Raw genomic sequence first — 15,222 nt, forward strand, 5'->3', positions numbered from 1 at the left:
CCCTCCTGCCTTCAGGGATGCACACGCACACGCGTGTGCTTTTAGGGCATGCCCTGACCCTGCCTTAAAGCTTGCCTTAAACCGGCCTGGCGCGGGGCCCGGGCGGCGCCGGCTCAGCCTGCCTGCAGGCTCGGGCGGCCGTGCCGGCCGTGGTTGGTGCCAACCGAGGGCTGCGAGCGCCCTAATGCCATCGGCGGGGCAAAAGCGCGGATTAGAGGGCGCCTCCCCAGCCCGGGCGAGCAAGGCCTGTCCTAGCAAGGCTTTCGCGGGAGCCCGCTCGCCCGGTTACAAAACGCCGCCGCAAAGCGGTGCCCGGCTCCGGGCTGAGCGGTGTTGCCACCTTCTGGCTGCCACCGAGCTGATTCCAGCCCTCGCAGAGCCCGTCCGGGCCCCAGGTGCCCCATTAGGCTTTAATTGCCCCAAGCAGCCCCACCTGGGACGACCCCCCCCCCTTCCTCCCACAGCCCCAGAGCTGCATTTAAGCTCGAGCTTGGGCCCTTAACCCCTTCCTGAGCAATCCCTGCCTCCWGCCAGGCTGCTTTGGGATGGGGCTGTCTTGTGTCTTCTCGCTGTGATCATCCAAGTAAGGTAGGGCTGGCCCGCCTGGCTTCTTGGTGGGTTTTTGGTGKTTTTTTTTCTTCTTCTTCTCCCCAGTTAAGTAATGAAGTGCAACAGAGCTGCAAGTCAGAACACTTTCAGGCAGAGAAATGCTGATTTTGGTCRTTTCAGGTGCTTTCTATTTATTGCAATATCTCCCCCCCTGAGGTGCACACACTGGAAGTGGCTGCAGTAGAGGCACACAGAAAAGAGCGCTTGTAAAACCTCTCGAGGCTCCCCGAAACGGTCCCAATGCAAATTCCAATGGGACCCGCAGCGGGAGGCTGTGCTGGGAGGTTGAGTGTCTCTGCAGGGATTTGCCCAGGAGCCCTCTTGCCACCAGCACCAACTCGCCCGTTCCCAGCCCTTGCTCATCGCCCTTTAGGCCCTGCTCCTAAAAATGCCGATCTAGCTTAAACCACCGAAAAAGCAATTTTGCCTGCTCCCCTATTGCTTTAAACAGCCAGGAACAGGCGCCCTGGGCTGYGTGGTACCTCCAAGCGGCCCGATACGCCGCGTGCAGGGATTATATCTGCTCCATCCGAGCCCGCAGCTCCAAATCCCCAGCCACAGTGACCCAAATCCTCCGTGTACCGAGGCCTGGCACCAGCAGGCTCCGAGTCCCCCGGCCCACGGAGGAAGGCCTTGGCGAGGATGAGGCTCCACGTGGCGAGGAGCAGCCGGAGGGCTCCTGCCTGCCTGCCAGTGCCTAGCTGCCGCGGGGTCCCCCGTGCGCGCCCAGCAGAGCTATTCTGCCCTGTATAATTAAACATCAGTTGAACCGGAGTGAGTGACTTTCCCTTTACCAGCTGCACCAATCCCTTTTAATTGCTCAGGTCCCAGCTCGACGAAGCATTTAAATGTGTGCTTGACTCCATCCCAACTTGGCAAGGCAATTAAGTGCACTCATAAATCCTCCTGAAGTAATGAGACTTAATCACAGGCTTAAAGCTCAGCTGAATGCAGACCTTAGCAGCAGGGCAAGTTTCCCTTCACCTCTCCATGCAAGGCTGTCATGCGCTGCGGGGTCTGAACCGAGTTCACGGCCCAGCCCGTGCGTCTCCGGCTGCCTCCAGCTCCATTCGCCAGCCCTGTACATGTCTCAGTGTCCCAAATTCCCTTTAGCCCTTCTCCTGTGCCTTCTTTGCCTCCCCCTGACGTTGTCCTCATGGTCCCTCCTGGATGCAAGTTCTCCCACAAGTGGGACAAATCTCAGAGCCCCGAGCGATGAGACTTCTCTAAAGCAGTGCAAAAAGGAGGAGGAAAACACTAACACGCRCTGGGGCTGGCCTTAGCTTCTGCACCGACGATGTGAGGACATAGGAGGCTGTTGTGCTTCTTCACGCTAGCAGGTAGGTAATTATTTATTCACCTTGTGTTGGTTGTTTTTTTGTTTCCACCCTCACCCTGCGAGTCATTGCACAGTCATCTACAGTGGCTGACCAGCACAGGAAAACCAACTAAAAGGACCTCAAAGTTTAACTTTTCATTAACAGCTTAAGATGGAAAAGGGACATGTGTAGAAAGACGCCAGTAGCAGAAAGGACCTACAGTTTGTCATGCATTTGCATCATGTTGTCAGCAATCTAGTTAAATAGATGATCTAGCTAAACACCTACGTCTGGTAGAAACAGCTCCTCATTTTTTGTGGAAAGGCTTGGAGTTAATCAACTTTAACAAATGATCAATGGCCTCCAGAGACTCTTGCTGTGGCAGTTGTTTCACCAGGTCAAAGGCTTTCACCCCCACTTCCTGCGCCTGAAAAGAAACAGCAAAGACAAAACAACTGTCATGAATCTGACTTTTCTCAATGGGTACTTAAAATATCCGCGGAGGCTCGCTGCAACAGCCGCGCTGGATCGCATCCAGGCTCTGGCAATTCGACCGCCTGTTTCAGAGGGTGACCTGTGCAAGCTGCTTTAGAGGAGGGAGCAAAGCTGCCAACAGATATCATATTTAGGATCCAGTTGTGCAGACAGAAGAGATTACCCACCCCAGCTCCACCCCCCGCTGGAGATCATTACTTTCCGTCTGATAAAGCAGTTCATGTGAGCGTTCCCACATCTATTTCAGGAAAAAAACAGCTGCATTGACTCAGTTTATTAAACCAAATCCCTCATTTCCCTTGGTAACTGTTCTAGTGATTAGACACTCAGTTAGAAAGCTTTGCCTTTTTCCTAATTTGAATTTGTCTGCTTGTATCTTCCAAACRCTGATTCTTATTAGGACTTTCTCTTCTGCCATCAAGAGACCATTAGTAATCCGTATTTTCACCCTCTAAAAGACAGGCAGAAGAAACTTGAGATTTCTGAATGCTTAGCCCAAGCAGACGGTCACTGCTCAGCAGTTTCTCAAAATCAGTTTTTAATGCAGAGAATTGGGCTCTCTGAAGCCAGTCACATCCGAAAGTTTTAGCAACAAACACTCAAATACGGTGGTACAAATCCAAAACTGAAGTAGAGACCAATAGACTGAATCTCTGTTAGCGCCACGGTGATGACACATAGTCTGGCTCACAGTGAGACACACACGCAGGGCCTGTGTCTCACTCGCTGCCCAACAGGATCCACCGGGGACGGCGAGCAGAGATCCAGACCAATCCCGTAGGCTTTATTAGCCCTGACTGAGTGCAGATCGTGAGCTGGCTTCGTGCAGAGCTACCAAGGCAGCTTTGTCCTGGACTATCCGGTGCTCCAAGGGAGTTACCACCTCTGGAGAGGGCTGGGTGAACACAGGCAGCTGGCTTGTGTTCCTCGCTTCATGTGGTGGTGCCAGYGCTGGAACAGAGTTAGGGAACCCTCCCGGACCCAACCGACCCGGTGTGAAGCTGCAGAAGTCCATCCGTGTGGAGATCTGGGCTCCAAGCACCCTGCACAAGGACACCCAGGCGGGTTTTGCAAGCGGATGTTCAAGCTGACTGCAAAGTCCTACTAGCGACAGGCCTGCAGCGTGCTCAAAGCCTGTGATTCTGTTTTATAGGGGGGTATAAAACACCCCACAGGTTCACCAAGGCAAAGGTTGCTTGAGCAAACATTACYGTATGAATATAAAATGGTATGACCTTTCACTGAGGACAAAAGCAGTCATCACCAGGTGAAACCTACCTTTGACAAATCCATGCTCAGGTAATAAAGCATTGCAAGAGAATGCAAAACTTTGGCGGTTTCAGCAGGCTGCTGCTTTGGTGCCTGTTCTCTGAAATCTAATATTGCATTCAGTGCTTGAATTGCTTCTGCTTGCTGGGCTTCGGCTGCATCAAGAAAGAAAAAAATTTTGTTGGCCGTATGTGCGCAAGATAATATATTCAAAACTGTCCAATTATCTCTTCTAGACATCAAAGCCTTTCTACTACAAGCATCAACGTGGTATCCCAGCTCCATGCAAATTCCATACCCATTAATGGCTATCTTTTCATCCAGTCAGTAATTGTGTTGATGAGCCTTTAGTAAGGATGTTGAGTCATAACAGCTGCATGAAAAGAGCAACTTTCATATTGCTGTCATGACCGAAGATGGTATCAGGTAGCCCTGTCTTGGCGTGGTTTCTACTGCAGCAATTACTGATAGAGAGAAAGCCATGTAAAGGGATCCACAGAAACATTTTTCTTCTCTGACAATGCTCTTATTACCACAGATGTTAGAAGGCGAGGAACATAGCCTAGTGTGACTTTAGTGGAGTGCAGTACCATGAGCTCCAGCATATTTCCTAATGCTTTATGCAGCTTCCTTTACATGCCATAAGCGAGAGAGTTTCCCTAGCTCCACTTCTGAGAGTATTTTCCGGATTAATACATCCAACTATCAGCGCTTGCTTTCCTGTCGTGTCCTACTGCCTCAGAAGATAGAGCTGTAAAGCTGCCTAAGGGAGATGAAATGTCACTTCTGCATAATTAAATGGAAACAAAGAAACTGAAGGTAAATGAGAGTCTTGAAGCGGGGATTGAATTCTGAAAGACAAAATCTTCTATCATTAAAGTAATTGCCTGGAGTGCTGTGAAGAGCCACAGGTGAACAAAAAAGGGAAAATACTGCAAGGCTGTGTTTCCATTTGAACACTCTTGTTTCTAAAGTGGCCTCATTTGTTTCATCCAGCATAATCCGCTGAGCATCAATATCTGAATACCTGTGAATTCTGATTAAATCTGGTCTACAGAAACGTCGGGGACCAAACCACCCAGTAAATATGAGCAGTGGGATGTGGGGACTCTTTAAAGTCCTGCCTCCCAAACGGTTCTGCTTAACAGCGCTACTTACTCAGATGGTCTTTGCCTGCTTCCCCGTCCTCATCGAATGGAGACGCTTCTGCTTGCAACTTGAGAATTTGCTCCTGCGTTTGAACTGACCTCACGAGAAAGGCATGCCAGACGGCAGTCACCTACCAGGAAGGGAACGAAAATTATTTCACTTGCATTAGCGCTGGCTATTTAGCAACTAGTTGGTCTGTTAGCAATGTGCCCTGCAACACAAGTCCATACCACGAGAACCCGAGCGCTTGCCGGTCAGCAGGCTGCCTGCTGCCAAGCGGAATGCTTCAAGCGGAGATCTGACTGCTCTTCCCGCAGTGGGAGCTTTAGCTGCAAGCTCGCTTTGCCACCTGACTGCTAATTACCATCGCGCTCGAGCACACTTAACTAAACCTTTAACCAAAAGCAAATTTGGTTGAAGCTTGCAAAGGGAATGGAGGCAGAGTGCACAAGTGCAAAAGCCTCGTTTCTGTAGGAAATCGGGCTAACCAAAAAGCTCCTTTTTCAGTTAACTTGCACAATGCAAGTTTAACTAGGGTGATTAGACAGTTGTTACTTCCCTTGCACGATCATCCCATCCCGACAAGCGCTTATCAGTGCGACTTTTCACTGATACTCAGCTTAAATTTCACGTGGCTCCGTCGCATCCCATGAGTGCTCAGCCACTCTTCCCTGGCTATGGAAAGTCCTGGGCCACCTTTTCTACCTGTGGGCCTATCTTTAACCTCTGCCCAGGGTATTTGGTAGCAAAGCTATTTTTTTTAATGCTGTTTGGCTGCCCAAATTGAAGGCTGCAACTTCAATGACAAGTTTTTACCAAGTGCAGAATTCACCTGTCCTGGCTGGATCTCAGAGGAATATTTATCTATGAAAAGTGTTTGAGATTGATGCTAGAAGGCAACACTGACACTTGATGTGGTCACTGTCGTCCTAAAGGCAGTCAGGAACAAGGAAACACTGGAAAGAGCACAGTAATAAACCTAAGAAATAAATATCAGGTGAGCTTTGGTTTTACTGACCTCAGCATACAGTGAGTTTACTATGTCCATTTTGTTCTGGCGAAGGAAAATATTAGCCATGTGGAAATACCCTCCAGCTGTCTGAATAGTGTTCGGTCCAAATGCACAACTAGCAAGGTAAATCTGAAATCAGGGTTTCAAAAAATTGCACAAGGTCAGGGTTCGTATCGAAATAAACCTGGGAAAATTTTCATTATGGGTTAATATTACAGAGCATTCCTTCTTTTTCTGCACAGCTATAGCATTAGTCATACCTGATTACAACTGGAAAATGTGGTACTAAAAAAAAAAGGGGGTATTTTCTGGTTTATATGGAGGAATTCACCCCCCACCCAGTCCCCTGTAGTGCTCTTCCCTGGCGCAGAGGCATCCTTATCGTGGCGTGCTACCCTGGCGAATCACGGGCAGGTTTCCCACCCGTCTTCCTCCCGCTGTGCAGCCCTTATGTCTCGCTGCTTTAAATTCCCGACCGGCCACAGCTCTCGGGCTCTCCCGCGGCGCAGCCGGAGCCTTTGCCTGTCCCCGAGCCCCAGGCGAGGCGCGGGGAGGGCAGCGGGAGCGCGGTGCTGCATTCCAGCTATTCTGAGCCGGCGTGTGAYTCTCAGCAGACCTCGGACACGCAGCCAGAGTTCAGGCAGGTCTCAGGCTGCTCTGGCAGATACCAGAGTCACGCTACTAGCAGAAACCTCCTCCCTGAGCCCCTTTCGGGCCCCGCATCCAGGGTACCTAGAAAGAGTGGCGTTGCAGGGAATGTCTCCTGACGGGCTTACGGACGAAACCAAGTCAAGGGTGTATATATTATCATAAAGGATCTAATTCTCCTCTATCAYAGGTCATCATTTACACCCCCACAAAGCCGTTGTAAAAGGCTGCCATCAAATCCAACAGCAGTGGACRTTCGTCACTCCGCACTGGGTAAATTTAGTCCATACGTGATACAGACAAATGGTAAATCGGGGAGTTCATCTCTCTTTGGGGGATTAAATGACAGGCAAAGCATCTCAGGRACACAATTGGCAATAACCATTTTAAGTTTGACAAACTGCTCTCGCAGCCAAAAAGATTGAATYGGGAAACTGTTATTGAACCGGCCGTTTAAACAGTTAAATAAACAATTCATTTGTTAAATAATAGTTGAAAGAGAATTGCTGCCTAACAAAAAGTATTAAGGAAAAYGACAGTCAAAGTAACTTATCTGCGGACTAAAAGGCAACTGTACCAAGTTGTGGTAGGAATGTGTGTTCATCTCCAGACCACAACAAAGCTGACAGATAACTCTACAAGCAGATGTAGCAAAGAGAAGGTATATACACAACTCGGGGGAACAAASATGACTGCTAAAACACAGCTTTGGATAAGCACAGATACACAGGTGCCTTAGATCTAGACAGTTCTGGTTTTCTTAATGTGCTTACCCTCCCGATACCTAAAATCAGTACTACAAACGTGTCTGCTGAGGTTTTCATAGCAGTCTGGAACAGCCCAAGAAGGAAGGGAAACCGAACGGCTTCTGTATTTTAAGTGGCTTACGTCGTTGGCCAGGTGATGCACAGACTGTTCGAGGTTTCCTTTAGCGGCGTAGAGAAGACCCAGATCCCGATGCAATTTATACTGAACGGCAGGGCTGCAATCTGGAGTTTTGAGGACAATCCACTGCGCTTGGGAGAGATACGTAGTCGCCTGCGTAAGACAGCCAGCACCTGAAATGACACGTAGAAATAAACAGGATAAAGCTGAGAGCATTTTATATTTAGAAATGTAGAGAATACTGCCCATTTTCCCTTTGCAGTAGCTTGACAGAGAAATCCAGTTTGTGGATTCCCCACTTCTCTGCTGAATGGTCCTTAGTCGAACAAGCGTTCAAAACCTAATTTACAGGCAGGCTGAGTGTCTAGAGCTACAAGAGAAGCCAAAAACTACGTATCATTCAACAYTGCTGAAAAGAACATCCAAAACAGTTCCAGGTAGCTATAGTGACTAATGATTTGTGTATTATCACACTTGAACTACTGAGGGGATTTTTTTTTTCCCCTTCTCTCCCCGCTTGATTTAAGTCAATCCTTGAGACTGCTCAGTTTTSCTAGAAGAGCATCATGCTTGCTACAGGAATAGCAATGATTTGCAATGATTTCTCAGTCCTTTATATCTGCAGCTGAAGAAAGCGGTTCTCCACATAAAGGTTTCTAACTTTTTTTTTCTTTTCTTTTTATAAAACATACAGTCAGTGAGAAAAAGGAGCACRATCTTAAGGCAGAGCTCGCTCCTGTGAATAAACCAAGGTATTCCTCTGACGCAACAGCCTCAGAAATGCTTGTCGGTCCCCTGAGATCAAGAGCCCAAGAACCACCCTTGGGAACTTAATGCTTCTGAGAGTCAAACGAAGCCGCAGAGGCAAAGAGCAGATTTTCAGACTGCTTCTCTTGTGGGATTTGGAACAGATGGGGAGATTTCCTTCGCGTTCCCTGATCCCTCGTCGCTGGTGAGTGATTCTTTTCTCGGAGGCACGCAGGAAAAGGTGGGCAACCTCTCAAATCTCTCTGGAATGCCCTTGAGGAAGGGCAGGGTAGAGACACGGCGCAATGTTGAAACGCAGAGCTTATCCTTTCCTGATAAATGGTAAAAGGAAACCAGAAACCTGACCCCCAGGGAGGTCTTGCCCTTGCCAACGTTACTATTTAGACCAATACTTACCAATGCAGGCYTCGGCCAAGACGAGATAAGCGGGCACCACGTCCACAGAATATGAGCCATACACGCGAATGCTGAAACGCAGCGCTTGCAAACCTGCGGGTATCGCTTTTCCAGGCTTTCCTTCAAGAATAAACTTCTGGGCTGTGCTGTACGCAAGATCGATTATGTGTTTCTACGAGGAAAGATAATAACGGAAGAGAGTGAGCAAAGGATAAGGAGAAATGATAAGCGAGGTCTCTTTTTACATTTAAGCTGTTTGCAAACTTAATAGTGACCATAACTTTAGTTGCGTCTGTAATTAATGGATGGAAATTAGAACTGTCATATCAGAACCTGTCATATCAGAACCTGTCATATCAGGATTTCATTCCTACTTCTAGCAGGAACAGCCTTGGGCAATCTCGTAGGTCATGCAGTGTCTTAAGAGATGAAGAACCCTTGAAGCCTAGGAAGAAAGGGCTAATAAGTCTGCAGCAATAAAAGCTGCGAAGCACAAAAAATGAGCATCACAAGACCATAGAAAAGATTAGGCGAAGGGGCTACAGCAGGGTTTTGCTGACAGTAATAATGATGACTCAGAGCGGGCAGCAGAGCGTAGCATATGGCTTGCCAAGGTAGTGCCAGCATGGCACATCTCCAGCTGCAAGAGACCTTGTAAGCAAGGAGACGGCTCTTCACCGGGTGCTGCAGCACGACGGCAGCAGACCYGTGTGCATCCCGGACATAGGCATGTTCTTCCCCCCCTCTTGTGGCCAGTTCTGGCCTCTGAAGGCCACCGAGCTCCTGGTATTTTTGGCACGGAGCCTGGAAAGCTGGTCAAAATCAGGAAACCTTAACACACAGCACTATCCTCCTGCATCTCCAATGCCTGAGCTCGGTTTGGAGATCAAGCAGCTTCTGCAGGATTTCTGTTTGCTGTCAGAAGCCATAATGTTTCCATCCCTACAGTCGTTTCCTGTCTTTTGTTACTGCTAGCAGCGCTTGCCACRTTTGGTCTTTTCACCCTCTGCAGCACTTGATCTCTTTATCAGCTCCATAAACATATCTCCACTTGAATGCTTCTTCCTTGCTAGAGCTCTGCTGCGACCGTAGAGGCCATGTCCCCACGGCATGCTGAAGGAGGCCAACGAAAAAGAGCCAGAACGCTTAGATTTATCTATTTGCTTTCACTTAATTGTTGCAAGTTCCCAACGCTTCCATATTAGCTTTTCAAGCTCTGCACACAGAAGACTGCCTGCAAAGAAATCGGGTTGTCAGTGCGTCTTCTCTTGCTAGGAGGCACGGGCAGGCCTGTGCAGTGAGCACCTGCAGAAAATACCATTTTACCTCTTTGCAGGCTCTGCTTTGGCTGATGTTTTCCAGCTGTGGCTGAGCAGAGGGCAGAAGAAGCAAACTGAGTGCTTTAGGAGGCCAGTTTATGGCTTTGGCATTTTGGTGGGCTTGAAGTGCTCAGAGAGGCAAAGAATTGTATTGCGGGTGAAGGAGCAGCTCAGGGACAGGGAATGGGAAGGAGAGCCTGAGTGCTTCCTGGAGATCCTGGCTGGTCCAGGTAAGAGAGATTTGTGCAGAACACAGCTCAAAACGATAGTTCCTGCTGCATCGGGGACAGCCAAGAGCAGGAAACCACAGCCATCGCCCCCTCCCCAGCCCCTGAGCCACCAGCGTACACACAAGGGCATGCCTCAAAACCAAACTGTGCTGGGGGAGCACRTGGTGCCCAGGAGAAAGTCAGAGCATGGTCAAGGCGAAAAGCAAGAAAAGCTATTATTTATCAGGCTGCCTTTTCTCTCCTTGCCGCTCGCTTTCTGCTGCAGCTGATGCCAGCTTTGGTACACGGGCGTCAAACGCTGCTGTCTGGGGAGGCGTTTGAGGTCAGCATCGTTCTCGTTTTATTCCTTGCCAATAGATCATCACGGCCTCCCACGATGGGATCTATTTTAAAGCATCCGGAGGGAGGACAAGCTAATGGTCAGACTCCCCGCACAGCAGAAAGGCAACAGAAGCCCCACAGCACTGAATATTTAAGCCTGCATGGTAGTAAGCCTGGGGGGATCAGTAGCTTTGGCCCCAYGCTGTTTTTCATCTTGCTTATGGCCCTACCTCCCCCAGACCTGCACCCTTTTGGCTCTTTTCATGTGTGTTGCAATTACAGCGACTTCTCTGAAGATGCCCCCACGCAGTTCTTCCCATTTACGGTTTGAGGAGGCCGAGGACACCGGCTCCGCTCCARGTGGGATCGGGGTGTGGGGAGCACACGTGGGGTTCATTTCCTCACTCGCAGGCACCACCGACGATGGTGCGCTTGAACGAAAGTAGGATTTAAAGAGGAAGCCAGGCTTCCAGTCGGTTTGACTGCGGGCCCTTTGAGTTAAAACCTGCAAACAGCAGGGCTAGCGTCGGTGCTGGAGGACTGCTGTAGCTGGCTGAGGTGCGGAGCTTTTCCCGTACCCAGGGGCTGCGGTAAGCTGACATCACGCAGGCAGGTGAGGCTATTCTACAAACAGAAACTTGGAGTTTTGTCAGCTCGAAGGTACTGTCTGCAGGCATCCCCACGGCTGTGTTGACAAAAGCAGATTTCTATCAGCAAAGCTTTGGAGTACAGACGAGGTATGAAACTCATAACCTCCTGGCTCTCGGCTTAATGCACCTTCCCTCAGGCCAAAGGGCATTTTGATGCGCACAAGCTTCCCCGTGTCCTGACCGAGGCTCAAGCTGTGTGTTTTGCAGACAAACACCGCGCAGGAGTTTGAAGTACAACAGAAATGTTCAAGAAATAATAAACCTCCGTGCTGGCTTTGAGCAGAAGGCTTTTTTCTCCGATTGTCATGAGACTACATAGCCTTCCCTTGAGCTTCAAAGGCGCYCGCTTTTGTTGGCTCTATGAGTAGGAAAACGAAGCCAGCAAGATGGGGCATTTTAAACAATCTCGCCCTCTGCATGCTGCTCTTCCGACACTTGTCAGTTAGGCTGGGCTAAACCTTGTCTGCAGCAGTTTCCCTACACCTTGCTGGACAAACTCAGCGCAGACTTCATTTGGGGGCTAGGAGCTGCAATCTTGCYGCGGAAGAAAGCATGTTTCTGCTTTTTCACGTGTTGACTTCTCTCTTAAGAGAGAAGGAAGACAACGTGCCACTCCATATACTATTCTGAGAATTTCTTTTRTTTAAATTGTCTGGAAGAGACAAAGCTCATAGAATGAACATAATCAGAGTTGTTAAAAATCTTATACTAATCTCTACTTAGGAAAAAAAAATCAGAGCCTGCTGCCTGTGTCTTTTCCCATGAAGTCAATCCAAGCYTTGGCTCAAGCTGCAGTTTTGCAGTTGCCATGTGCTAACCTGGGTGCRCACTCCAATCAAAAGGAGTGATTCTCCTTTTGCCTCCTTCTCTACCAGCCCCGTGTTCCTGCTGCTTCCCTTGTAACCTAATAAAAACATATTATTAGTTTCCAGCTGCATTAGTTCCTTGATCTGGTCACCATGTGGTCTTTTGTAATGTATACAGCATAATTCTAGTGCCTAGAAAATCAATAATGTAATAACAACAGATGTTTTCGACATCAATGTTCAACCTGTTGGTAAAGTTTCTTGGAAAAAGGAAAGCCTCAATACCCAAGTATGCCAAAAAAAAAAAAGTACCACCACCCCAGTAAGAGYAATTTAGTTTTGCTTCCTTGCAGATTTTAGAAAAGATTAACTTAAACTTGAACTGGGATGAACTAGGAGCTTTTGCATCTTCTTTTGCCACTGGCCTTGTGTGATGGAATTACTCCTGCCAGAACAACTGTGCAGCTGAGAAGCTCATTTCTGTTACGAATGAAGCCTCTTTTTCCTATATTCAGGATGCTTTTCCCAATCTCCAGATACTGGGATCATAACCTGCCCTACATGTTTAGAGAATGGTCTCTCGCCTTTACATCACTACTGTCACTCTCTTGGCTTCTAGGAGATACGGTTATAACATACCTYATTTGGACTTTGGTCAACAATCTTGCTTGTGATTTTCAATCAGATAGGATTTTTCAAAAATGAACTGGGTAGCCAGTGCACAGTTCCTGCAAAACTTAAATTTGCTACCTAAATCCTATCACAGGCCAGCAGGACTTTTGTCCATCCAGGTTCAACCCCTTCTGGGCCTTTTCTTTCTGCCTGCTGCCAAGAAAGACTGCAGCAGTGAGCCAGCCACCAAAGCACTCGCACCTAGCACAGAAACAATCTTAAAACCAATACATTATTTAATAAGATGTAAAATCCAGAAGATTAATGACGTTCTTCTCAGTGGCACTGTTTGATTGTTACTGTTTCACTTTTAGTTGTTCTGTTGTCCTATTGTTCTGTGACGCAAAGGAGTTATGTAAAGATAGAAAGATAATTTATTTTTATGGGAAAGATCATTCTAGTAGCAGATATATTAGCGTGGGTTATTTTATTTCATCAGCGTTGTGGAAAGGCAGATTCTGCCACCCCACAAACAAACAAAAAATAARGAGTTTAAACCTCCCAGGCTGGAAAGGAGCTGCATGTCTGCACATCCSACGAGGCCAAAAAGCAGAGATAAAAGACCATACTTAGCAGGAAAGTGTTTAAAGTTGGCCAGGCCAACAAAGACAGGGGACTTTTTCTTTGCCCCCTCCTTTGAGAAAGGGGAATCCCTCTCACCGGTGAAGGAGGGGATACTCTGTAAGAACCAAAAATCAGCTGGGTCAGAAACGAACTTWACCGATTGCCTTTGCAAGGCTGAGGAAGGCAGCGATCAGGGAGTGCTGCTACCAGGCCAAAGAGGAGGAAGCTCCGGACTTTGAGGCTAAAGGGCAAGAGGCTTGCAGAGCTGGAGAGAGGATGCTCCCACTCTTTCCCAGGCAACGCATACTAAACATTGTTATTTTTTATCACTGAGTTTAGTTTCTCGGTCTTTAAAACAAAATTTAAACAAAGTACTGATTAACCAACCAGATRCCTTCCCAATACATCAAAATAAAGGAACAGAAGATCTAGTTAAGTTTCACTGGTAGCACTTTGAAGTGGTATTCTTTTTTTTTTCTTGTACATACCTGCCTGTTCAGCAGCTGTTCTGTGCCGTGTTTTCTTTCTTTTTCAGAACTGTAAAAAGGTAAGGACGTATGGATCGGAATCAGCAGCTGGCATATTCTCTCRTGGATACTAACCCAGTCAGCTTTCTGATGATCTACATCACTAATAAAATAAGGGAAGAATAATATTTTTGTTTACTYAGAAGTGATGCAAAGAAATGTAATTGCCTGTTGTTGTTGTTGTTACTTCTGGACTTTCACCAAAACATTYACCCACAACAGCCGCCAGTCTATAATTTCTGTTACTTGGTTCAATCATGGAGCACATAACGCATACTCGGTATTCCCAAAGAGGAAGACCGCACTCCCCGGCCAAGTCACAAGAGGGAGTGCGATTCTGCGAGCGTGTCAGGAYCCTTCTCAGAAATCACTTACAAAACTCCTAAAAGAAGCTTGGTTTCAGCAAATGCCTTGCTCTTGACATTGCAGTATGCAGGAGGTAAAAAAATACACCACCACCCAAACGAAACCAGCCTCCAAGCCAAACTTGTGAAGCTAATGAAACACACTGCTAAGGCATGACTCCATCGAGGGTGCTGCGTAAGCAGCAGACATTTGCGTGGCCAGCCAGAAATCTCATTGCGCTGCCACTTTACCGACGAAGGCCCTAGCGCAAGCAAGGAGGAACATCTGAACGCGCGCAGGGCGACGCCGTCGAGCAGGAGCGACTGCCGAGGGCCGCTACGGACCTGCCGCTCCCCGCGGTTCCCGTTACAGCGCGTGAAACGCACAGCGAACGGGGAGCCCAGCGGAGCAAACGGGTTTTTCTCAGCAGATGGGATGCGCCGCGAGGCTGAGGCCGCGCTGCAGGGGAGGCAGCTCAAGGCCTCCTCCACAGCTGCGCCTGCCGGGCACCATCCGCCGGGCCTCGTCCGTGCTTCCCCCGGGCATCCTCGGTGCTCCTTGGGCCTCGTCCCTGCACCCCCAGGGCTCATCCCTGCACCCTGGGGCTTGTCCCCGCACTCCGGTCCTTGTTGCCGCTCCCCTGGGCCTCATCCCTGTTCTCCTGGGCCTTGTCCTCATTCCCTGGGCATCGTCCCTGCTCTGCTGGGGCTTGTCCCTGGCCCCCAGGGCCTCATCCCCCCACCCTGGGGCTCATCCCTGCCATCCAGGCCTTGTCCCCACTTCCCTGGGCCTCATCCCTGCACCCTGGGGCTTGTCCCCACTGTCCGGGGTCTTGTCCCCGCACCCCAGGCCTTGTCCTCATTCCCCGGGCCTCGTCCCTGCTCCCCTGGGGCTTGTCCCTGGCCTCTGGGGCCTTGTCCCCACTGTCCAGGGTCTCATCCCTGCACTCCGGGCCTTGTCCCCGCACCCCTGGGCCTCATCCCTGCATCCCTGGCGCTTTTCCCTCTCCCCTGGGCCTTGTCCTCGTTCCCCGGGCCTTGTCCCTGCACGCCAGGGGCTTGTTTCTGGCCCCCGGGGCCTCGTCCCCGCACCCTGGGGCTCATCCCCACTGTCTGGGGTCTCGTCCCCGCCGTCCAGGCCTCGTCCCCTCTCCCCTAGGCCTCGTCCTCATTTCCCAGGCCTGGTCCCCGCTCCCCTGGGGCTTGTCCCCGGCTCCCGGGATTGTCCCCGCACCCCGG

At 49.3% G+C, this 15,222-nt stretch overlaps 1 protein-coding gene across 1 annotated transcript; it reads right to left on the reverse strand.

The window, feature by feature from the left end:
- Positions 1 to 470: 470 nt before the first annotated feature.
- On the reverse strand, positions 471 to 14,964 carry ZMYND12 (zinc finger MYND-type containing 12). Its single transcript, XM_026073965.1, has 9 exons — positions 14,952 to 14,964; positions 14,371 to 14,443; positions 13,601 to 13,742; positions 8,551 to 8,722; positions 7,390 to 7,559; positions 5,860 to 5,982; positions 4,851 to 4,971; positions 3,702 to 3,847; positions 471 to 2,355 (listed from the first exon to the last, which is right to left on the reverse strand). The coding sequence occupies exons 1-9, from the start codon at positions 14,962 to 14,964 to the stop codon at positions 2,236 to 2,238; spliced, it is 1,080 nt and encodes a 359-aa protein (XP_025929750.1). The 3' UTR covers positions 471 to 2,235.
- Between the last annotated feature and the right edge of the window lie 258 nt (positions 14,965 to 15,222).

This window comes from Apteryx rowi, unplaced genomic scaffold (assembly GCF_003343035.1).
Source record: "Apteryx rowi isolate R43461 unplaced genomic scaffold, aptRow1 scaffold_38, whole genome shotgun sequence".
Lineage (NCBI taxonomy): Eukaryota > Metazoa > Chordata > Aves > Apterygiformes > Apterygidae > Apteryx > Apteryx rowi.